At 45.9% G+C, this 24,128-nt stretch overlaps 3 protein-coding genes across 4 annotated transcripts; all 3 read right to left on the bottom strand.

Moving 5' to 3' along the window:
- Positions 1–4,194: 4,194 nt before the first annotated feature.
- On the bottom strand, positions 4,195–9,810 carry LOC309700245 (myelin-oligodendrocyte glycoprotein-like). Of its 2 annotated transcripts, XM_082523701.1 has the most exons (5): positions 9,648–9,810; positions 7,099–7,443; positions 6,900–7,013; positions 6,225–6,402; positions 4,195–5,605 (listed from the first exon to the last, which is right to left on the bottom strand). In XM_082523701.1, exons 1-4 carry the CDS (start codon positions 9,682–9,684, stop codon positions 6,359–6,361), a joined length of 540 nt encoding a protein of 179 aa, XP_082379827.1. In that variant the 5' UTR covers positions 9,685–9,810; the 3' UTR covers positions 4,195–5,605; positions 6,225–6,358. The 2 variants fall into 2 exon arrangements, with proteins under 2 accessions (XP_082379827.1, XP_082379826.1); XM_082523700.1 differs by lacking the exon at positions 6,225–6,402 and having other exon boundaries at positions 9,648–9,809.
- Positions 9,811–10,796: 986 nt separating this feature from the next.
- Positions 10,797–17,542, bottom strand: tfr2 (transferrin receptor 2). Its single transcript, XM_082528391.1, has 18 exons — positions 17,465–17,542; positions 16,402–16,437; positions 16,105–16,321; positions 15,847–16,030; positions 15,448–15,588; positions 14,482–14,590; positions 14,164–14,406; positions 13,944–14,083; positions 13,700–13,875; positions 13,504–13,623; positions 13,304–13,386; positions 13,162–13,225; positions 13,016–13,083; positions 11,877–11,947; positions 11,713–11,797; positions 11,411–11,635; positions 11,195–11,335; positions 10,797–11,113 (listed from the first exon to the last, which is right to left on the bottom strand). The coding sequence occupies exons 2-18, from the start codon at positions 16,420–16,422 to the stop codon at positions 10,859–10,861; spliced, it is 2,343 nt and encodes a 780-aa protein (XP_082384517.1). The 5' UTR covers positions 16,423–16,437; positions 17,465–17,542; the 3' UTR covers positions 10,797–10,858.
- A 3,840-nt stretch (positions 17,543–21,382) lies between these two features.
- Positions 21,383–22,786, bottom strand: LOC309703205 (putative C-type lectin domain family 20 member A; the record flags this gene model as incomplete). The annotated part of the gene is made up of 4 exons (XM_082527917.1): positions 22,708–22,786; positions 22,145–22,519; positions 21,631–21,984; positions 21,383–21,429 (listed from the first exon to the last, which is right to left on the bottom strand). Exons 1-4 carry the CDS (start codon positions 22,775–22,777, stop codon positions 21,383–21,385), a joined length of 846 nt encoding a protein of 281 aa, XP_082384043.1. The 5' UTR covers positions 22,778–22,786.
- Positions 22,787–24,128: the final 1,342 nt, after the last annotated feature.

Genomic DNA, 24,128 nt, shown 5'->3' with positions numbered 1-24,128 from the left:
CTAATGGCGGCTGGACGGGCTCCTCGGGCCCTCCAGCTGACGAGGCGTGAGGCTGAACGGGCTCCTCGGGCCCCCAGCTGACGTGGCGTGAGGCTGAACGGGCTCCTCGGGCCCTCCAGCTGACGAGGCGTGAGGCTGAACGGGCTCCTCGGGCCCTCCAGCTGACGAGGCGTGAGGCTGAACGGGCTCCTCGGGCCCCCAGCTGACGAGGCGTGAGGCTGAACGGGCTCCTCGGGCCCCCAGCTGACGAGGCGTGAATGAATGCCGTTTCCTTCAGGATGAGGAAACAGGAACCAGTGGAGAAAAAGAGACCTCCTCCTCATCCTCTGACCACATAGCTGCCAGGAAAAAGGCAGGTGAATGAGAACCCAGCTGGTGTGGGGAGGGAGAGGAAATCCGTGGCAGTGTTGAAACAGAAGGAGAGTGTGCGTTGTCCTGGAGTAACGGTGGGGAAGATGTAGAGAGAGAGAGAGAGAGCAAGCTCACCAGCCTTGACTTGCTCTCTCCAGGCAGTAATGGTGTCGTCCAACTTAGTGTCCTTAGCAAACTGGCTAAGCCGGGGGTTATACCGAATGATGGCCTCCACCGCACTCAGCCCCACTGTCATGGTCCTCAAGTCAGGGGACTGGGCGATGCGGTCAAGCAGGCTCACCATCCGCTCCATCTCAGTGTTGTACTCCGAGGAAAAAGAGTCTGCGGGGTCCATGTTCTGGTCGCGAGACAGAACTTAAACCAAAACAGCTTTAATGCTGAACGCAAACATAACATAACTGGAAAAACTCAAAAAACAAACTAACACCGGCGGCTTGACAGAACACACAGCAACATAAACGGTAGATCGTGACACAGACACAGAGAAACACAGGGCTTAAATACACAGAGGGAGCAATCAGGGAATGGGTAACAGGAGGGAAACACAGCTGGGGCAAATCAGAACTGACGAGACAAAAGGAAGCGTAAACTGAACACACTGAGATAAGACAAACCTTCAAAGTAAAACAGGAAACACATAACACAGACTGAACAAAGACACAGACTCGCACGCACTGTAACAGAGGGAACAGAGACGTGGGACCAGGGCAGACACAAACACTGACTGAACACGGGGATATAGCAACTAAGGATACACATAGACGCGAACTAGACAAGGGGATGCAGGTGATAGGGGAGACAGAGCAACTAAAGAAGACAGAGACATAAGCCATAAGACAGAACTCAAAGAAACCAAAGACTAGAAAGTATAAATAATATAAACTCAAAAACCCTGGGTCGACGACCCAGGCATCCTAACAATAAGAGATTACAGGATCACCCCAAGCTCAGGAACAGGACCACTCTCAGCACTGATCAACTGTGTTTGCTTTTGGAACTGTGTCTTAATTCCACCTATTTTGCATAAGGGTGAGTACAGGCAGAAACGTGGGTGTGCCATGATGGATTTGAAGAAGGTGGGGGGGGGGCAACTTCACTCACATTATTTCCTCTTCTGTCCTTTAAGTTTAGTCTTCATCATTCTTCGCTCACTACATCCACTCTCTCTGCTCTGCACATATATACACCATCTCAGCTTCACGCTTTCTCTTTGGCTCTCAGCGAAGGTGGTCGCACTTTTTCTTCCCTGCTTAGCTCCTCATGTCCTAATCTTGTCTCGTGTGTGTTTTTTTTTTTATTTTTTTTTTTTATTATTACTCTCCCTGGAACAGTCTCTCACAGTCTGTGTCTAAAACCTAAAAGAGAATTATGGATTTGATCAACTGGTCTCTGAATGCTATTGACACCCTTTTCTCAATGAGAAGTCTGGGCTCAGGAGAACCCGAGTGCCCTGGAGGAACTTTCCCTACCGGATACACGATGGACGGGTGGCAGAGGATCGTGTGCCTGGCGGGACTGTTGATCGAGGACGCTGAAGATATCTACCTATTCGGAACTATGATAGCTGATCGGAGCTGGCTTGGCCCTCGGTTATCGGAGAATTAAGAGAGAGGAACCGGCTGTTCAAACCCCCACCAGGCTGCCCGCTGGGATTGGAACGACAGGTGCGACTTCTCAGAAAGGGCTCACTGAAGGCAGCATGGTTAAGAGCTTGGAGGCGCTTACGACTGCAGTGAATGCTCAGAATAACACCTTTGAGCGTATGTATGTTGGATTACATCAGGAAAGAATCAACTCAGAACAACATCTCTGGGCGGAGCTGGATTACACCTCGGATCAGTTGGCTGCGGTCGTGAGGTCTCAGAATCTGCTATGTGAGCAAAAAAGAGTGACAAGACCACAGAATCGACGGCTGATAACATCACGGAGAAGCTCGCAGCTATTAACGGGAGACTGAGAGACCAGTGTCGGAGTGTTAAAAACAGCTTGAAATTCTCATGAGTTGTTTGTAAAAGAAAAATCACCATCATAATGCGGCTACCCCTTCGGTGCCAGCTGTGGGCTCAAGGCTGGAGCCGAACAACAACTCCCTGATAACGACTGTGTTGAGTCTGTTCCTTCCCATTCCCTACAAGGCCACCTGGGTTGGCTGGTAGACTGTTTACTTAGCCTGGCGGGGCGAAGGACACTGTCCAGCTGAACTCTGGACACACACACACATACACTTACACTGATAAGCACACACTCATACCCCTCCCTTTCCAAACGCCTTCGATGCTTGTTTGAATGGTAGCGCTGTGCAGGGCGGCTGCTGTGTTCGCTTCGGATTACTCCTCAGCCCCCACCCAATCCTGTGGCTTGTCATGTCTTTCACAAAGTTGTGCTGTGGACATTTATGTGCTTTTTGTGCTGTCCTACCATGGAAGCACAGCATGAGTAGAGGTCTCTTTTTTTCCTCTTGTGCTTTCCCACTGTAGTGTACATTTCAGTGTTTTTCGGTAACGCTACCGATCTCCGACTTGTATCCCCATGTAATGTCTGTGTTGTGTGTGTGTGTAAGGTCGGGGGGGGGCATTTCACTGCAGGGCAACCTGCATGTGGCGAATAAAGCTTTGATTGATTGACCTCTTCCAGTGTCACTTTGGTTTGGTGGCCTCAGAACTGATTGGTATCTAGAACCTGGATCGTCCGTTTTTACCTGCCCACATGTAGTTTGTTCTCGAAACAACTACAAAAACACAAAGTTGTGACTACAATGATAATAATCAGTTTCAAACATATTTCTGACACACGGGGTAACACTTAAAGACATGAAGGTGATATGATGTTTTTCAGAATCTTCTGGGTCACAGCTATAAACCACTTGTTGATGAAGATTACCAGCCAGTGAAAGTCCTTCAGAATGACTGTGGAGGTCTCCAAGCACTGCTGATCGATTCCTTGGTGATAGTTGGAGTGACCTATGAACCACGCTTACTAATATAATTGTTACCAAGGGCCTGAACAACACTGTAATCATTCAGAGTTCAGCATTGTATTTGCTGGTAAACTGTTCTCAAACTTGTGACACCAAATCAGAGCACAGGGTTTTGTGTTTCTTTTTTTTTTTTTTTTTTCTGTTTTACTTTTTGTACTTTTTATACACAAGTTAGATGTTCCTTCACTAATGTTTGTGTGTGCCCTAATTACAGTGCTCTGGGGTTTGTACAACACATATATATTACATTGTTTTTGGAGAGTAATTCAGCTGTTTTCTGATACAGAACTGATGATGGTTGAAAAGTGCAGCCGACTACACTAACCAAGGAAATTAATTCACACTGCTGCATTTTTAAACTCCGCCTTCCCTGTTACCACACTGAGCATGCTGACACTCGCTGCCCCCTAGTGCCCATGTGTCTTCACTGTATCTCTGCCCTCCTGATGCTGGCTGTTGTAGAAGCCTTCAGTCCAGCCATAGTGTGACTAAGTCTCACTGTGCTCACAGTAACAGTCTACTCTCTCCACTCCACATGTTTGCTTGTGTTCTGCCTTAGCATTCATTTCATGCCTGAACTGACAGACTGGAAAGTTTTCACGGATTAAAGTTGGAAACCAGTTTATTCTGGTTGAGAGAACTATTCCTGTGCGTTTTTAGCCTGTGAAACACATCACTGCTGTGTCCCAAATATTATGGAGCCCTGAAAACAAACTGCAGAAATGTATGTAAATAATATTTAATAAAACTTAATTGTGAATGAAAGTTTCTCCTGCTCTGATTGGAGGTTCTGAGCACAGACGGGTGTCTGTGATGTTTGTGTGCACAAATCAAACTGACTCTGCTTTTCATTCAAAGTCTTTATTAAAAAGCTGCTCACAGACACACTAAACCAAATGCTTATTACAGTGGTTGATTGGTCAGCTCTCCTGACCTGAACCCCACAGAGAATCTGTTATTATGAAGCTGAAGATGAGAAACAGCTCAGACACCATCATTTTCCTCAAATACGTCCAATGGACGAATTGAAAAGCAGAATTCATGAGCACATTGCTTCATCTTTACATGAAACCAGACAGTAAAGTGAGCGGTCCACACACAGAGTCAACGTCTACTTTCTGTCAGTAAACCCTCACAGATAGATAAACAAATGTTCTGAATGCACTGTGACTAAAATACAATGAGGTTACATCTCCTGTTACACTAATGTTTTTGATTTCATGTGTAGTTTGTGCATTGTGTTTAGTTCCCCTGTGACTTATTAGTTTGATCCTGTTGACCTGTGTCTCATTTTCCTCTCAATTCTTTGTCAGGTTGTCTGCTGTAGTTTGGATTTTTGATATTCAGTTTTCAAACCTTTGTTGTGGATTTGCTGCTGCATACATACATCCTTGGGACCACTTCCTTTTTAATCATGAAAGCATATTCTTCTTTTCTGTGGTTTGTTAAAAATCAAAAAGCTGATCTGGTCTGAAGCGCTGATGGTTCCTGACAGTCTGCAGCTTTTGTCTGAGGAACAACACACTCTGCATCGTCGTCATTATGAGGTTATAATGTTAGAGAAACATCTGGGTCCTGTTCCAGACAGCAGGTGCAATAACTCTGAGCTTTCTATCTCACAGTCACCTCCTCCTGAACAATCATTTCTTTGGAAAATGGCATCAACATTCCCAGACTATCACTTAGACCTCAGTGAGATGACCCAGGCCTAAACTTTCTGATGAGCATCAATAACAGATCCTGTGACATGATTTAGTAAACAGCTGTATTCTTGTATCACACTAAAAACAGAGCACATATTTTCCTTGTGAAGTGTCCACACAGTGTCAGCCTGGTGTGAATGTTTGAATGAATCTTAACTGTCAGACTGGTGAACAAGCTTCCTCTCACACTCTGTACTCTGTGCTTCATCTCATTCTGCAGACATAACATTACAGGGAACCTTCCATGTGGAAACATGTTCCAGGTAGAACATCTCACTGAGGCTTATTCGTTAGCTGTTAGTAAAGGAAGAACAAACATCTTCAAGCTCGTGTTCTCAGAGCATCACTGAGCTTCACTGAGCAGCAGAAACACACATGATCTTGTCAGAGTGGAGGTGTGAGCTTCACGTCTTCTCCTCACTCATCAGCTCCTCGTTCTTCATTCGGACTAACAGACCCCTCAAACTCTTCGATTTCTCACCGAAGGAAAGGAGTCATCTTTGTCCAAATGGCCAGCGAAGCCCTATCTGCCTTGGGTTACTGACGAGTTGAGCTGATGAAGACAAACACATAACGTCACATGACCCAGTCACACATGTCACATGATTTAAAGATTAGAGATGTCATCAGAGAGAGAGATGAAGAAGAAAGTCTTTAAGAGCCATCAGCTACCAGCTTCAAACTTTACGATTATTCAGAGCAATATCTAATACTAGTGACAGCACAAATTCCACTGTGTCTCACACACTGTCCAATATTACGAATGAACTAACCCTGGATTATTGTACCTCAGTAGATATATGCAGCTGTCCCTGGTAAATGCAACATGTGCTTGTGACGCCTGATGAAGGCTCTAAGGTCCCTGTTGATACAGCTCTAAGTACTCTAGGATCCCTGTTTGGGTTCTTTCTGTTTCCCATTCACTCGTTACTCCCTTGTGTATATTAGCCCTGTGTTTTCCTTTGTCACGTCGTACCTCCTTATGTGCTGTAAGCATCTCTTTGTTTCTGGTTTCAGTTTTAGTTCTGTGTTTCATACTCAAGGTTTTGGTTTGTTTTTCTGTGAGTTTATGTTATGATGGATGTTTTTCCAGCAAATAAAGCTGCCATTCTAAGTTTTTTTTGTGCACGAGTGTCTGGATTTGGGTCCACATGCAGGCTGCATAACCTCACATGACAATCTTAGCCTCTATGATGTCTGACAGGAGCTTCCATGTGGTACTGAGGCAGGTTATCATCTTGTAGTTGGGTGGGACCGGTCCCTTCAGGGGATCCTTGGGGATCAGGACTGTCCAGCCTTCAGTCAGTTATTCCAGGTGTGTCTCATCCATTAGCGGCTGGTTCATTTGTCCTGCCAGACAATCATGGAGTGCGGTCAGCTTCTTTAACCTGTAGGTATGGATCATACTGGGGCGCAGTGCTGTCCACTGCTTCAGCAGGTGTCGTTACCTGTGGAGCAGAAATGAGCAGCTCCGCCCGAAAAAGTTGTTCTAATGTTACTTGGTGTAACTCTTCACATGCTTTTCCACCTTCTTCTTTTTATGTATTTACCTGTGGAAGTTCTTTCTAATGAATTTCCCTCTCAGCTACATCAGGCCCGATTACAGAAGCAGCAGATTTACAGTTTCATGTCTCCGTTGATTGTGTCAGTGATTAACACAGGTGGGTGATGACAAGCAGATCTCACTACCTTCAGAGGTAATGCTTGGAAGAAACGTGAAGGAAGAAGGAACTAAAACATCACCGATTAAGTTCAGCAGAATTTCTTTACTGCACCAAACAGGAGGGTGAAGCCACTGAATCTCAGCTCACTGTAAACCGTGCACACTTTATAACACACTGACGTACCTTCTACAGTTTTAAGCCTTTTATGTTCACAATACAGGATGACGCCAAAGGCAACAATCAGGACAACCAGGAGAAGCAGGGCAACTGCGAGGACCCAGGGCCAGAGTGGAGGTTCTGTAATCAACACAAACAACCACACCATCATCGAACATGATTCACATCAGAGTTCACTTCTGCTCTGACTGTTCACAGCACTGACCTTTGACCCTCAGGTATACTTCTGTCCGCCTCAGATCTCGTCCATACTTCCGGGTGGTGCAGGTGTAGGTTCCACTGTCAGAGACTGTAGGGTTCCTCAGAGTGAGGCTGAGGTCTCCAGTCTGCAGAGCGTCGGCTCTCATTGATGTTCGATTGGAGTAACGATGGTTTTGTTCTTTCAGCTCATCTCCGCTCTGCAGACGCACGTGGACTGTTGGCTTCTTGAACTCATCACGGTCCCACACTGCTGCTGTGGTGTCGCTGGAAACATCCTTTGCTACCTGACAGGGCAGCAGGACAGAATCCACCCCCTCATACACCTCCACACCTGAGGCATGCTGAGAAACTGAGGAGAGAAACATGAAACGGGTGATTCCACAAAGTTGAATCTGTTCTTCAGTGGGAGACTTCTTCAGTCTCAGCTGACTGCAGGTTTCTCAAACCTTATAAACAGTACATTTGCACAATAACTGAAACCTGCCCACTGAATGAACAATAGGCAGGGAGGTCAGTTCCTTCATCATTAAAATGCATATTGTCATGACCACTGATCAGATAACCATTGGGTGTGCCATGGGTTCCCCAGTTCACGCACTGTGGGCAATTTGTACATGGAAGAAGTGGAAAAGAGGGCTTAGCTAATCTACCCTGGAACACCACCAAGCCATTGGTTCAGATATGTGGATGACACCTGGGTGAAAATCAAATCTCAAGACGTACTGCATTTCACAGATCACATTAACTCGGTGGACCGACACATCAAATTCACCAGGGAGGATATGAAAAGAGGCAGGTTAGCCTTCTTAGACTGTGAGATTTCCATCAGTAATGGGGGACATCTAAAAGCTGACGTGTACCGTAAACCTACACATACGGATCAGTATTTAAGGTTTGACTCTCATCATCCACTGGAGCATAAACTGGGTGTCATCAGGACGCTACAAGCAAAAATTTCTGGCACAACTTCACCTACTTCCAAGGTGCATGAAGAGGGTGAAAAAGATCACAATACAGAAACTCCAGCAACACTTGAAGGTAAGACCAACGCTTTTCGGCTTGTGGCCTTCATCAGGGTCCTCATCAGCATGCTAACACACAGAGCGAACACCATCCCCACAGACACAACGGCCAGGGAAGGACAAGAACATCACGTCAGGAGGACCCTGAGTAAATGTGGTTATCCCAGCTGGACTTTTGTCAAAGCTGGAAAGGCACCTAAAGAAAGCTCCAGCTGATCCAGGAGAGAAGGACAACCGCTGCCTAAAAGAAAACCTGTAGTGATCCCATATGTGTCAGGAGTATTGGAGAAGTTGAGACGCATTTTTTCTAACACCAGGTCTCTGTGGCTTTTAAACCCCAAAACACGCTGGACAAAAACTGGTCCAGCCCAAGGATCGGGTCCCCGACACAAACAGAGTAACATATTGTACGCTGTTAAGTGCAGGAGGATTGGCAGGATTTATACATCGGGGGAACCAAACAACCTCTGGCGAAGCCAATGACACAACACAGCAGAGCCGCCTCGTCAGGCCAGGACTCTGCAGTCTGTTCACACCTACAGGCCAGTGGACACTTTCAATGATGAGGATGTACACATCCTGGACAGGGAGGGACGCTGGTTTGAGGGCGGAGTCAAGGAGGCCATTTACGTGAAAAGGGAAAGACCATCTCTGAATGGAGGAGGGGCCTAAGGGTCCATCTGTCACCATCTTACATGCTGTGATTGCAGCCATTCCCCAACTCTCTGTGAATGGGACTCATGGCCATTGATCAGTGGCTGTTGATCTGATTGGTATCATCAGTGAGACTCATAGACCTGTCTTTCCCACAGATGCAGGACAAAGAAGCTCTGTGCGAGTCAGCGGTGGGTGGAGAGCAGAGCTCCAGAGGGTGGAGGCCTCACAGAGCACACATTCATCCAGCAGGACAGAACAAAGCTCCACACAAACTGCACTCATTGTTGTGTTCATAGAGAGAAATGTCTCCATTCACAGCAGAACAGGCGCTCACTGACACGCGCCCAACCATCAGCACAGGTGGGCGGGACTTAATCATGTGTCTCAACATGTGTGCACACAGATGATGATGACCATAATTGCCTACACAAGAATCGACTCCCACAGATCATCTTGCCGTCTAACACGTGTCATGTGACCTCAGTCTGTCCTCAGATGACTGTCCCAAAGTTAAGTTCATCCTCAAGAGCGACGAACAATAATAACATCAAAAATAAGTAGAATAAAAACATAAAGTTCTCCACTCTAAACTGATTCCAGACCGACCGCTCAGATCTGCAGCCATTACACTCAGCAGACCTCTTCTTCTAACATGCACAAACACACATTTGCACACACACATGCACCTACACAAAACATAAACATGCAAAAGCACACAGACATACAAACATGTGCACACACGAAAGAAGAAAATTTCAACAAACTCTGAACATAGTCATTGCAGAATAATAAGTCTTGACACCACTGTGTGTGTGTGTGTGTGTGTGTGTGTGTGTGTGTGTGTGTGTGTGTGTGTGTGTGTGTGTGTTCCTACCATGCAGGAGGACCACAAACAGCAGCCTCAGCTTCATTCTCAGAGTCCAGTTAAAGAGTGTTTGTGTGACCCAGCTGATCCTCCTCCCAGTTCCCTGGTCTCATCATTCAGAGAGGCAGGACAGGAAGTGGAATGCAGGAAAGCATGGACCACCACCCATATTACAGTGAACCCCAGAATAGTGAAAGGGATGAACTGCACAGCACGACTTGGTCCAGTCTGACACAAAGCACCGCTGAACATGCTGCACAGGGGCAGAGAGGTGGAGGGCATACACGCTCTTTACCATAGGAAGGGTGGAGATAAGCCTCACTGTACCTGTAACACATGTTAGCATGGTGTTTGTTCAGAGCTCTGGTGGGAGCCCGACACTCTGATGAGCTCTGTGGTTTGATCCATTAATGAAGCTGTGATGTCTAATTTGTAACCAGCATAATATAAAATAAAATGAACCTGAGCATCATAAACCTGAAACTGCAGTCAGAGATTCTGCTGGGAGTCATCACTGCAGAGGTTATCAGCTGTCTCTGTTCCACTCAACAGACCATAAACTGTGTTCACTTATATATTGAAGTAACAACAGTTGTGTAGCAGTTTTGATCTCTACCAGATTCATAGTTCAACATATTTCAGCTCTGTGTGTCACACTTCCTCGCCTTCATTACATCACCCACCACTGTGCACTCAACAGCAGCAGGATATCAGCGTGCTTTAAAACCTGATAGAACATCACTAGAATCAATAGATGGAGACTGATTTGTGTCCAGCTGAACTGCTGCCACTTTGATTTCTTTCATTCGTAGCACTGTCTGTGTAGCCAGCAGTGACCATGCTGAAAGCTACCACCAGAGGGCGCCATAACTGCTGTGGATTTACTATCATGGTACCTGTTAAAGTTGGTCTGAACTTATAAAACAGCAGCTGCCAGTCTCTGAGCCACATGCATCAACCAATGGGCACGAAGAATACCACTGATATGAGCTAGACAGCTGGTGATGATGATAATGATGATGTCACTGATGTTAACTTCCTGTTTGGGAGGTGAAAGGAAAGATAAAGAATCTCATTGTCTGTAAAACACTTTAATGGAAGTGAAATCAGTGAAAGGATTGATGAACAATCATTGACCTGAATGTCTGCACTGCAAACTCATATCTGCACATAAATAGATACTGATCGATAATTAATAATCAATCACTCTGGAGCAGGCCTCAGTGGGTGAAGCGGTGCATGTTGTGGATGCTCCACACGTCTCCATTCAGAGCGTTGGCGGCGCCCTGCAGCGTCCACGTGAACAGCGCCAGCTGCCGTCTGAAGCTGCTCTCGTCGAAGCGTCCGGGGTCAGAGGTGAGCAGGCCCAAGTGCTCAGTGAGCGCACTCAGAGTATGGTTGCCGCGGCCGTGGATCACATGACGGAATGGCGTCTCAACTGCAGACACGTACTGAGACAGGAAGTAGTACTCCACCTGCAGGACACACATGAGAAGACGTGCAGGGCTCGTGTCTCCACGATTCAGCTGTTCCAGTACTGTTTGCAGCACTCGTACCTTCATGATGCGAGTGTTGTAGAAGCGTGTTATGGTGGGCTCGTGCAGGTCGCTGTAGTCGATGGCTCTCTGCAGCGTCTCTGCCGCTCGGCTGTAATCTCCTCGAGCGCTGAAGACCCACTGAGGAGACAAACCTCTGGACTGGACACACACACAGAGGTCACATGACAGCGACAGGTTCAAACATGTGTAGAAACACTCACACAGGTGAGCTACCTGCAGCTCAGCAGAGTGTTTGTTGAGCTGAGCACTGAACTGCAGCACTGTCTGGGCGTAGGAAGTGATGCGCAGGGGCAGGATGTGGTCGTGGGCCAATCGCAGCACCATTTCCCCCACCAGCTCCCCTAAGCTCCGCCCCGTGACCCCCAGACGACCCCCCAGCACCTCCTGCAGGCGTGAGACACTGTCCAATGGCGTGTTGATGAATGGATATGCTCGCTCCTGAACATGTGACATGGATAACATGACATCATGTACCATGACAGTGAGTATGTATGATGTTGGCGTGTAACGTGTACCTCTGTGAATCTGAGCTCCATGGCTGGAACTCCTGCAAACGCCGTGAAGCTGAAAGCGCCGCTGTTCAGATACAGTGGCTTCGTACTGAGGAGACAGCAGCAGCTCAGTCAGGCGTCATCACAGTAACGTGTGTGTGTGTGTGTGTGTGTGTGTGTGTCCTCACATCCTCCAGCTACCTCCATCTCTCTCCGCCTGGCTGTAGATGCTCTGACCTGCATGTTTGGGATGCTCCACCTGGAACACATGAAGGCCCACTCATGCACAGCATCATGTGGTTTGGTAATCAATTGATAGTTCCGGTTAACCCTTTATTTACCACAGCCTGTACATACTTATAGTTATAGCATATTCATAACATCTTCATACCATGTACATTCTAACATACCTGTAATAGATCCATATAATGTAATATATCTATATTATTGCCAAAGCACTTCTGGATGGATGCAAACAGCATTTCGTTGACTTGTACTTGTGACATGTGCAATGACAATAAAGGTAAATTCTATTCTGTTCTATTCAACTGATGGGCCCAAGCAGTCTTTAAATGAGTGTGACTCTATTTCTGTTTGAGAAGATGAGGTTTATGGGAATATTTAGTGTATCATGGTAGCACAAGGCCTAATGTACACTTCACATGACCCTACTCTTCAACCATTATGGGCTAGAGAAAAAATTAAAACGTTTTCTGAAACATGAGGATGATTTATTTTTCATTTAACAGCCAAAGTTAGAAAATAATCCCAGGCTTGCATGATTCTTGGTTGATAAATGGTTAAGAGAGGCTGGAAAATAAGGCCTTTGTCTGTCCAGTAATTTAGTCTTTCAAAGGCAATGGCACAGACTGTGGTCTCACAGACAGACTCACCTTTGTGAATAAAAGCTATTTGTAGATACATTTAACTGTAGTGTGGTCACAGATTCATGCTTTTACTGTTACATGATTGGGGCTTGTCTGGGATCGTTCCCAACTCAAAAACTATAATCTCAACCGTGCATACATAGATGATCCAACAATTATACTTCAGCCACACAAAATGGACAGAAGAACTAAATCTTGGGGTTCAATTCATATATTATATTAAAACCTTGGTATTTTTAAAGTGTTTATTGCAAATGAGTGTGTCATCGCCATAGCATGCACACAAAGGTCAGCTGTTGTCCATGTATAGATCCCTGAGGGACTCCGGGTCCAGAAAAATGGGATCAACATTATTTTTTTTTAATAAATGTGTGAGGGCGATGAGCTCCATCCAGCTGTGTGACCACAGTATTAATGCATCACAGATGTATCACACACACCTGTCTGATGGCAGCGTCCAGCAGGTCAACCAGGAGAGGACTGGTGTAAGCTGACAGGACCTCATCACCTGATGAGAAGGACAACATAAGACACCGTGTTTGGTTAGCAAAGAAAATGCTTTCTGATTGGCTTCAAGCTCTGTTACCCATGACTGCCTGGTCCAGACTGAAGTAGGCCACAGCCTTCAGGTGAAGCATGGACAGATAACCCTGTCAAAGGTCCAAGGTCAGGCAGTTATTTTGATAAACTGTTAAATTTGGTTTGGTTTGTATTTTCTGTGACTGAACCTCAAGCCATTCGGTTGCTCCAACATTCCCAAAGTCTCCAGCATCCCAGCTGACAAACAACAAGCTGCGTCTTGGACTGAAACCTGTAAACGAATCCATCAGTTCAGACAAATCAGAGGAATCAACACACCAAAGTAATGCCAGCATCATTTCAGCTCCCACCACCACAGTAAGCACACATGCATCCAGGTGAGTCTTACCCTTCTTCACCATGGCTGAAAAGGTTCGAGCCAGCTCCAGCAGGATCGCAGTTCCAACTCCGGACTTCACGGCTCCCGGACCCAGACAGTCCCTCTGAGCTCCCAGTATGATGTACTGGTCTGACAGGGAGGGAGATACTGAGGTTTACCACTGTGGCACATTCACCTGTCTGTGTTTGTAGTCAGCAGAACGTACCTGGCTCCACTCTGCCTTCCAGTGATGAGAAGATGTTGTTGAGCAGGATCGGCTTCATCACGTTCTGAACCGACATCTGGACTCTGCGTCCGTTACTGAACTCGGGACCGACAACGCAGCGCACGTACGGCAGCCGACCCTGCCAGGGCCGAGGACAGGACGGACCTGTCAGCTGGCTGAGACACAGAACAGCACTGTGAGTCACACTCACACCTGGGCAGGTTACCTGAGGGGTGGGGCTTACCTAAGCAGCTTGGAGGCCACAGTGGCAGTAATTGGCAGGGCTGGAATGAGTGGCAGACCGGAGGACTGAATGGGCGGGAACTGAGTGTGATTGAAGGAGGGAAAGCCAGGGGTGAAGGGGTCCCCTGACCCTAGGTGGACCTGTGATTGGACAACAGAAGGGAGATGAGGATGCTTATTGGCCAGGAGACGTGGATAATGTTTGTTTGTGTGTGTGTTACATGTTCAGACACAGCAGTGTGTGTGTTCAGGCCAAGGCGGCGAGGGTCCTGCGGCACATCAGCAGGGTCAGGGTAGATCAAAGCTCCACTCGCCCCGTTCTTCTCAGCCAACCAGACCTTCTCCGCAAAACTGACCCCGCCCCCAACACGCATCACCACCACACAGCCAGCCACAGACACGTCCTCACGTTTCAGCCATTTAAAATCCTCCGGTCGGCCATAGTTGGCATAGACCACACCCCCCTGCAAAGAGACATACATCAATAACTGGGACTTTGGTTACCATGGTGACAGATACTTCCTTTCTGGTTGGCTCACTGTGGCATTTCCTGTGGAGCTGTACGGGCAGTAGTCAGAAGGGTTGAGAGGAATCTCTTCTGAGACCCGACCTGCAGAGTCCACCAAGCTCAGAGAGCTCCTCTGAGACCTGCACACAAATAAATGAATGTAGCACCCTCTGGTGGTCAAATTAGAGCACTGCTGAAATGTTAAATAGCTCTTTATAATGAGCTGTGTGTAAATGTGGGTTTGGTTTCTGTCTTTAAATCCAGCCGTTAATCCTTTTCTGCTGTTCTCACTGTTATTACAGAGTCATTCTCATTTGTTCTGATCAAGTCACTGCTTTGGAAACATTTCAGAAGTGATTTCATTAAAAACATATGAGGATCCTGTCTCAGAGTGATACTGAAAAGCTAGTTCATGCATTTATTACTTCCAAGCTGGACTATTGTGATTCATTATTATCAGGATGTCCTAAAAAGTCCTGAAAAGCCTTCAGTTAATCCAAAATGCTGCAGCAAGAGTCCTGACAGGGACTAGAAAGAGAGAGCAGATTTCTCCTGTTTTGGCTTCCCTTCATTGGCTTCCTGTTAAATCCAGAATTGAATTCAAAATCCTGCTCCTCACATACAAGGTCTTAAATAATCAGGCCCCATCTTATCTTAATGAGCTTTTTATAAAAGCTCATTAAGATAAGATGGGGCCTGACCGTCACCCAGTAACTACGGTGCAGGAAAAATAAAGGGTTTTTTGTTAAAGTTTTAATTCAGCTGGTCCTGGATCAGCTGGTTCCAAATCAGCTCCAGAGCCTGACCACATGTTCAAAGCAATGGTTCTTTCAATAAGTGAAAGAACCAGGATGTGCTGGGACTTTACTCGCGCTGAGCTTCAACCAGCTGCATCCATTTAAGACCCAAAAGTATCCTGATGTGACATGTTAAGTGTATGATAGGTTATTTTGTTGCTGGTCTGTCCTGAATGTGGGGGAGCTTCTCTGACTCTTACCTGTCGGGGAACTGCAGCGTGGCGTATAGCGACTCGGTCCAGGTGTGGTCCATCTGCAGGTCTCTGAAGCGCTGCAGGATCTCTGAGGCCAGAGAGGTACCCTCCGAGGAGCCTGGAGGATGAGCTGCCCGGCTCACGCGACTGATCACACATACATACAGAAGTTATTAAATAGGACCCGACTAAATTCTTTCATCGTTAATAAAATAATAACGTTGCTGCTCTACCAGGTGTAACAATCAAGTTTAACATCCATGAAAATGGAATTTATTAAGTTTAACAGAGTTAGAAGTTAGCAGGAAGTTAGCTCGCTAGTTTCAGAATCAGAATACTTCATTGATCTGTTCTTGTTTTGCCTTATAATCTGGTGCCTTTATGGTCCATGGTGGCGAGCATTACCTGACTGTGTTGTGGATGTCTTCATCCTGTAGCAGCTTCCTCATCATCAATCTTAGCTCTCCCAAGTAAAGCCCCGCCCCTCCTTCTGAAGGAGCTTTAGCCCCACCCAGCTGCTGCTCATGCCCCTGCTCTGCTTGGGAGCAGTGGTACCGCCCACTGAAGATCCCATAAGCCAATAGGAACGCTGGAAGGGAGAAGCAATGCCGGCTTTAGTCACATGATGAGACTAATCGGTTAAAATGATTGGCATCTGTTTACCAGCGGTGAACACGATGACTCCGCCCACACACAACAGCACACAGCATCGCCGGTCTCCATGACGATACCTCATCACCAGAGCTGTGAGGTCACTGAAAGGTCCCGCCTCCTCCTCGTCTTCTGATATCGCCAGCCTCAGCTCCGCCCGCTGAGCACCTCCCACCTCCTCTTCTTCATTATCATCAGACACTGAGTGGTGGACGGACATCAAGGAAGCCTCCAGAGAGAAAGATATAACCATGGTAACAGGGGAAAGGAGGCGGAGCTTGTCTCACCTGTGTTTCACGTGTGTCTCACCTGTGTCAGGTGGGTAGTCATGGTAACAATGCAGCTCTGCAGGCACAAAACACAGGGACAATCTCAACAACGGGAAAATATATACCTTCATTGTCTCAGGAGATTAGAAACAACCTCACATCCTCCAGACGCTTTTAAGGTGTCTGGGAAGGGATCTCAAAACCTAAATTTGGGACTGAGAGGTGAAACGTCTTCAAGCAACCTAAAGAAGTCCAAATGCTTTTCTTTCCAAGATCCTTAGACTATGATGACCTGGATGACTGAGAACCTTCAGACATACAGCATACATTCAGCTGCGAGGTGAGTCTGTGTTTCTGAGCTCCAGTAATCAGTGCATGAAGTGAAGTCTGATGAGCAGCAGTCTGAGGGGTGTTTGGGCCCGGCTGCGCTCCACAGACACACACTAACTGAAACACCTGTAAGACTAGTCTTCATCCTTTAATTATTCTGAGCTCTTCTGTTTCTATTTTTCAGTTTGTCCTGTTCAGCTGATCAGAACTGTGGCTAAGAAGAAAGTAACAACGATCAGAAACTTGCAGCCCTGAAAAGTGTACCTTTGAACTTTTTGGGTATGAAATGTGATCATTTGATTTGTTAATTTTTGTTTTGTTCTAACAGTTTTTACAAAGTTCAGTTTACAGAACTGAAGATTTTCACCAGTCCAAAATGTCTCTGTATGTGTAGCTTTGCTACGACTCGGCAGGTTTGAGTTTTCTCTCTGCTTGTAAGTGCTCTCAGGTGAGGTTGCTGGGCTGAGCCGTCCTTCACACGCCTGGTTCGAGTAGCAGCACCGTTCTCTGCAGATCACCCTCAGCAGTGTGGAGACTGTACTCACCTGCTCCCCCCCAAGCCTTTAACTTGGCAACACAGAAAATAACGCTTGCTGTCCACTCAGCTATTTGACCCTCTCTCTCCTCTCTTACAGAGCTCTCTGTGCACCATGCTAAGGCAGCTTCATAACCTTATTCATCTGACCTAAGCCCCTCACCAGCAGTGAGTGACGGCACCACAGGATCTGAACCTGATGGGGTCGGCAGCACACACACACACAGGAGATTCTCACCTTCACCTCCGACTCTCTGTTTGGACTCCGGCTGCTCTCAGTTCAGGATCCAGAGCTTCATCATGGGTCAGGATGAGCTCGGGTTTTGTTTTGTTTTTACTCCTCAGCCCGCTGTGATTGGCTGCTCACAGGGGTCAGAGGTCAGCGTGTGCTGTCTGTTTGATCTGCTTAACTTTATTAACAGCAAAGTAAACACACGCCCACACTGCAGAGCCAAAACAGCTCTCTGTCATTACAGGGTTTGAAAGAAGAAACCGATCACATGACTGTGGACACAGATTTATTGAGAAAAGAACACAAACACCCACAGAGCTCCGCCCCCTCCAGCCTGACAGCCAAACAAAGCAATGAGAGGCTCAGGACATCAGGAAGCAGCTCACCTGGTTAGGCCTGAGCGGTTCCTGGTGACAGACAGGTGTAAAAACGTGTACGTGTACACACACACACACACACACACACACACACACACACAGAGCAAACTGAGATAATAATAATAATAATAGCATATTATATAAAACTCATTTTGATCAGAGCCTGATGAAGATCACATGGATGGAAAAGAAAGATCTGATAAAGAAACACCGAACAGGTGGTCAGGTGACTCAGATGGTCAGGTGATCTGGGACTGCTGGTGCAGACACCTGGGGGATGGATGAAGAACTGCAGAGGTGATCTGGTGAAACCTCAGTGGAGGAGTATGGGGTTGGATAAAGGTGGGGTTCCTCCTGTGAAGGGTGGAGCAGCTGTGAAGGTGTCATCCTTCTGCTGTGAGCTCAGTGGGACCATCATCAGACTCTGGGAGGCTGAACCAGCTCCAGTCCTGCTCTGTCTCCAAACTACAAACTACTGAACCCTGACAGGACTTTCAAAATAAAACTCCCTCTGCTATATGATAAGAAAGATAAGTAAATAATGTCACACTGCAGGCCTGCTTCACTCATCCTTCATCATGGTGCAGAGGTCAGTAAGCCGCTGCGTTGATGTCTGACAGGCTTCGATGACAGTTTGTGGTTGGCGCAACAAACAGGTTAAACTCAGATTCAGCTCTCTAACAGACTTTGATGAGGTTCTTCAAACCTACGTTCAGGTGCAGTGATGTGAAACAGTGCTTGTCCCTGATTTTCCCTTTTTTGTATTTTTGTCACATTTAAAAGTTTCAGATCATCAAACTAATTAAAAAATGAGATGAAGAAGAAAGAGAAGCAGCAAACAACATGGCCTGGATGGCAGAATTCCAAGATTAAACTAAAGGCTCATCTCAGATGTGCCAAAAACATCTTGATGATCCCAGAGACTTTTGGGAAAAGCTGAGATTGAATTAATGTTGATTTTTCATCCAAATCATCATTAAATTTCAAGATTGAAATCTAAGTGTTAAATAAATGTTGAATAAATGTGTGAAATACTGGTGGAACCTGACAGTTGTTCTGTTGTAACCGACGATCTATTTATAACTGTAGTTATGGCACATGTATTTACGTTTTGGCCAAGTATTAAACATGTATGATGCAACATTATTTTGTAATTTTACACACATTTGTGTTTAATGTTTATGTAACAACTTTATTGTTACTTGCCTCACTTTTTTGCAAAGTAACCTTGGTTCCTACATCGTGTTTATGGAGGGAGTGTTTATGGTGTGACGGCCCCTGTGCCATGTGCATTGAGGAGTCAACAAAGTAAAAGCTGAGTGCACACTGTCCTGTCATGTTGGTGTTTAATTTGGAAAAGCATTTTTAAGATAAACTGTAGTCTGAAGTACAGCCACAGCCAAAAGAAACCAGGTAAGACCACCACAACCAGAAACCAAGGTTACATACTTATAGTTGACCATGTTTCAACCACTTATAGTTGAAACATCAAACATGTTCAAAAGTCATGGATTTATAGCTGACCATGAAGTGAAACCCATCATCAGTTGGACTGTTCTATAACAGCCCTCTGAAAGTGGTACATCCCATCTGTCCACCACTGAAAATACTGGGAACGTCTAGTGAAATTAGGTTGACCCAGAAATTCAGCTATAAAGCCATTTATTTAAATTTGGGAAGTTAGGATTTATTTTTGAGTGGAGAAAATGAGAAAACCACTGCTCAGCAAAAACAACACAAAGGCTCATCTCACATCTGGATGATCCTCCTCAGAAACTCTTCTGTGGATTGAAGAGACAAAAGCTGAACTTTATGGAAGGTTTGAGTCCCGCTACATCGGACATCAGAATAACAGGATTTCATAAAAAAAACACCTCACAGCAGCAGTCAGACGTGGTGTGATGGTCTGGGCTGCTGCACTGCCTCAGGATGAATTCTGCTCTCAGAAATCCTGAAGGAGGATGTCCAAACATCAGTTTATGTCCTCAAGAGCACTGAGGTTACGCAGAGAGACCAGCAAGTCCAACTCTGAATGGCTCAACCAAAATGAAGGTTTTAGAGGGATGATCTGATTTCCTCGTGTTGGTGTTGTTCCCAGACCATCATGAAAATGTTGTTCCAGGTTCAACATTGCAAGTGACCAATCACATTGTTGTGACGTTATTCCTTTGCGCGCCAAGCCATTCGTGCATTTATGAAATTCCAATGTTGCAATGACTATATCAATTCTTAAAGGGTTACGGTTAGGGTTAGGGTCAGGGTCCGTTGATCGGCGGGCAGAGGCGGTTTCAAGCAGCTTAAGTACAGTTTTTTGTTTTACGCCGGTTTTTCCCGAAGTCGCAAAAGTATGACGTCACAACATTCTGATTGGTCACTTGCAATGTTGATCCTGGAACAACATTTAGTATGATGATCTGGGAACAACACCAACACAAGGAAATTAGATCAACCGTTTTGGAGTGTCTGAGTCAAAGTCTGAATCAGATTGAATCAGATCAAGTTTATTTGGGATGAACTTGAAAAACCTCTAATGTGTCTGAATTCAAACAATTCTGCCAAATAAACACGACCAAAAACTCCTCCACAGTGATGTGAAAGACTCATTTCCAGTTCCTGCATATCTTCATTTGTGGAAATGTCATGGAGCTACATGTTAGTTTCCTGGTTTTACCTTTAGGTGGCGCTGTTTGTATTTGTTCCTGTGAAAGCTGTAACAGTGACAGACTTGGTTAAATGAAGGTTTATTTGTCTTCATGAACACATGATCAGATTATGGAGCTCATATGGAGTCATGACACAAACATGTTTTTACCTGCTTTTAGTGACAGGCTTTGTAATTCAAGCTGAGGATACAATGGTGCGATACAAAGATTTACAGCACATGAAGCAGAAACATTAAAACCTTCATCTTATCTGAACTAAATACAACAAACATCCTGCTACAGTTTAATAATGAACCAATCCAGCAACAATGAAGGAAGAAACCAAGATGCTCCTGACTCTGGTAAAGGAGAGGACATGAAACACAGACTGCTCTCTGCAAATGTCTAAGCTGCAGGTAAAAATCTGTTGGTCATTTTCAAACCCAGAGACTGTAAACACTGAGCAGAAACACAGAGTTCACCCCAGAAAATCTACATGTGCAGCTAAGAAGTGACTTTAGGTTTAAACTTTAGTGTTTTATACAAATAAAATTAAATGTCTCATTTCTCCTCTGACTGACCCACTTGTGCTGCCCTCCTGTGGTCATGGCTGCAGACATGCCACAGGCTTCAGTCCTTCCCCCTGAAGCCCACCTCTCATAGCACACTACATAATCAGTGACCCAAAGCCACAAACGTGCAGCACAGCCGTACTGCAGTCCCAGCCACACGAAAGGAGTCGAGGCGTTTTTGGCTCTTTCCTGGACCCATCGCTGCTGATGAGGGTTGCTGATTGAAACCAGGTCATGATGTGTCTGTCTGCAGTAATTCAAGGCTTCCTCCCAGGTTTTGTTTTCCCTGATCAGAATCAGTTTATCTGCCATAAAATCAGAGAAAACATGAAATCAGTTAAATCTGGACTTCAAGTCTCTGGATGTTTGGTCCAGTTTCCCTGGAAGAACAAAAGAAAACACTTCAGTGATTCTTCAGACGAATCAGCAGCTCTACAGAGAAATCTCTGTTCCAACCATCAGCTAAACATCTTCACCTGCAGAAATAAGTGGCTGAAGAAACATACTGACCTAAATCCTCTCAGAGACTCCAGCAGTTCATCTATTGGACAAACAGCTGAGATAAATCTGTGTAAACTCACCATCATAGCAGAAGAAAGGCTTTCTTTGGTCACATCCAGCAGAGCTCCATCTTCCTGATCTCCCCAACAGAGTCGTAGCACATTTCCTGTTGTTTAGTCCATCATTAAATGAGTCCCAGTATCTGAAAGAGAAGTTACTCCCATCTGACCACCTCCAGCTGTCTCTGAACAGGCCGATCCACGAGTTCACCTTAGGGGCTTTAGAGTTCAGCAGCGTCTTAAACTCTTCACTGTATATCTGATCGAGTCCACTGGCCAGGTCGGTGTGATGCTGTCTGCAGTAGCTCTGAGCCTGAGTCCAGGTCTTCTTCGGCATAATAATCAAATGAAAGGTTTTGTTGTCTTTCATTGTTGCTGTCGAGTCAACAGAAAAATACAAAAACATCTTTATCAACTAATTTCTCTCATTCTTCAAACTGCCTCTTTCAAGACCATATGATATAACTCGGATTATAAACTAGATTATAACATTAATAAATATTGTATTATCATATTACTGTCCACATATTCTCACCGTCATAGCAGATGAACTGAAATGTGTTAGTACATGGATAATCTGCCCACTTGTCTACTGTCCTCACACAGTTCTCAGGGTATGCTCCATCATTTGGCTCTGTATCTCCCCAACAGGTCTTATTTTCAGTGTATTCCTCCCCCGGCAGAGACCAGTGCCACGTCCTGTTGTCTCTTCCCGGCTCGCTGTACAGTCCAATCCAGGCTTCTGTTTGATTCTGTGCAGAGTCTTGAAGTCTTCTCATGTCTGTCAGGTCAAACACTTTGGCCAGGTCTGTGTAGTTCTCTCTGCAGTATGCCCGTGCTTCATCCCAGCTCATCTCTTCTTTAATAAAGTGGTACTCATACAGCTGACATGTGATGAAGACACACTGACCTGAAACAGAAGAAATACTGTTGAATATCTGCCGATACAAGCAGGAAACTCATGTTCCCATCAAACTGTCCAGTTTACAGGTCAATCCTTGATTTTCTCAGTAAGAGTTCATTTGTTTAATGAGTCCTGATCAAACTAAAGGATTTCAGGTGGAAACAATCAGGAGCCCTGGTAAAATGATCACTCACCCATCAGAAGAAGCAGAAACAGACTCCACTGCATCGTCGCTCTGTCACATGAAAATGACTTTTCTTTCATTTGGAGGAAACATACTAACACACTCTCTCTTTGTACTCAGTATTTCAATATGAACAAACTGTTTTTAGCCCTGACTCAAAGACACACTGTTAATATGAGTTATATACAGACTCATTTACATATTTCTATGGAAAGAAGAAACACTGGACTGTCCAACAAGCAGAAAGAGGAAGTTTCTAATATCCAAATATGACAGCAGAGGTACATATGGACAGGTCTCTACTCTGTGACAGTGTCAAAGAATATATTCTAAAACACTTCTTCAGTAAAGACTCAGAGAAGAGAAACACACAGAACTTCTTGCTAGCAAGGGCAGCCTCCAGAACTGAGACTCGCCCCGAGAAACTGCCCCGGTCTTTATTTATACTTCAGTGAACGTTTGTTCCTTACATTGGAATGTGGAGGTGTGTGTGTGTGTGTGTGTGTGTGTGTGGCCACATAAACGACTTCTTTTAACCTGCTGGTCTGGAAAATCCAACAGTTCATCTATATGTAAAAAAGCACTTAAACTAAAACTGACATAGCTACGTTAATCCTACCGTAAAACAATAAGACAAGGTACGACCTCTCTCATGCTCCTAGGATGTGGGGGTGAAGCCAGAACACCCTGGAGTGTTACAGACCTCCTAGGATGAGACATTCCTTCACTATGCCACCAACTACATACTTCCGCACGGTCGGCCACCAGAACTGCTTCCTCGCCGCCGCCGTTGCCGTCTGCACGGTTGGCCTCCAGAACTGCTTTCTCACCGCCGCCATTGCCTTCCTCCTTCCTCATTGGCCGGCCCTCAGAACTGCTTTCTCGGCGCCACCGTTGCCTTCCTCATGGCCGGCCCCCTGAACTGTCTCACCCTGGCCTTCGGTGCTCTCGGCCCCCAGGCCGAAACATAGACCTGAACTATGTTTCTGACTCTGCTCCTCTGTGCGCGTTTTGGACATTTGGTTTGCCTTCCTGGGGGGCTCTTGTTTTGCTCTGTTCCGGGCCCTCCTTCCTGGGCCCCCCGCTGCCCACCCGGATCTGGTGGTGTGTTTTGGGGCTGTCGGGAGCCAGCCCTTGGGGGGGGGGGTACTGTCATGGTCCTGGGTCGGTGACCCAGCGCTTTGAGTTTATGATTATTATTTTCTAGTTTATTCTGATTTTGTATTAGTTCTTGGGGTTTGGTTGTCATGTTTATTTTCGCCTGGTCCAGCCTCTGCTTCGTCTGGTCCAGCCTCTGCTTTAGCTTCTGCCTTGTCTGGTCCAGCCTCCGCCTCGCCTGGTGCTGCAGGGATCATGCCACCTTCAGGTTCCAAACTGCCGCCTCAACATCATCGGTCACTTGTCAGGCCGCTTGTTGGGCATCATCACCAG

This window comes from Aulonocara stuartgranti (assembly GCF_965226115.1).
Source record: "Aulonocara stuartgranti genome assembly, chromosome: 3".
NCBI classification, from domain to species: Eukaryota; Metazoa; Chordata; class Actinopteri; order Cichliformes; family Cichlidae; genus Aulonocara; species Aulonocara stuartgranti.
Note: the sequence above shows the minus strand (reverse complement) of the source record. Positions and strands in the feature narration are given on the sequence as shown.

Coding starts and splice junctions, on each gene's coding strand:
- tfr2 (XM_082528391.1), bottom strand. CDS start 16,422: ATGACTACCCACCTGACACAG. Junction 11,948..13,015: donor TGGACGCTGCCATCAGACAG/GTGTGTGTGATA, acceptor CATGTGTTCCAG/GTGGAGCATCCCAAACATGC. Junction 11,798..11,876: donor GATGGAGGTAGCTGGAGGAT/GTGAGGACACAC, acceptor CTGTCTCCTCAG/TACGAAGCCACTGTATCTGA.
- LOC309700245 (XM_082523700.1), bottom strand. CDS start 9,684: ATGAAGCTGAGGCTGCTGTTTGTGGTCCTCCTGCATG. Junction 7,444..9,647: donor GTTTGTGGTCCTCCTGCATG/GTAGGAACACAC, acceptor TTCTCTCCTCAG/TTTCTCAGCATGCCTCAGGT. Junction 7,014..7,098: donor AGTATACCTGAGGGTCAAAG/GTCAGTGCTGTG, acceptor TGTTGATTACAG/AACCTCCACTCTGGCCCTGG.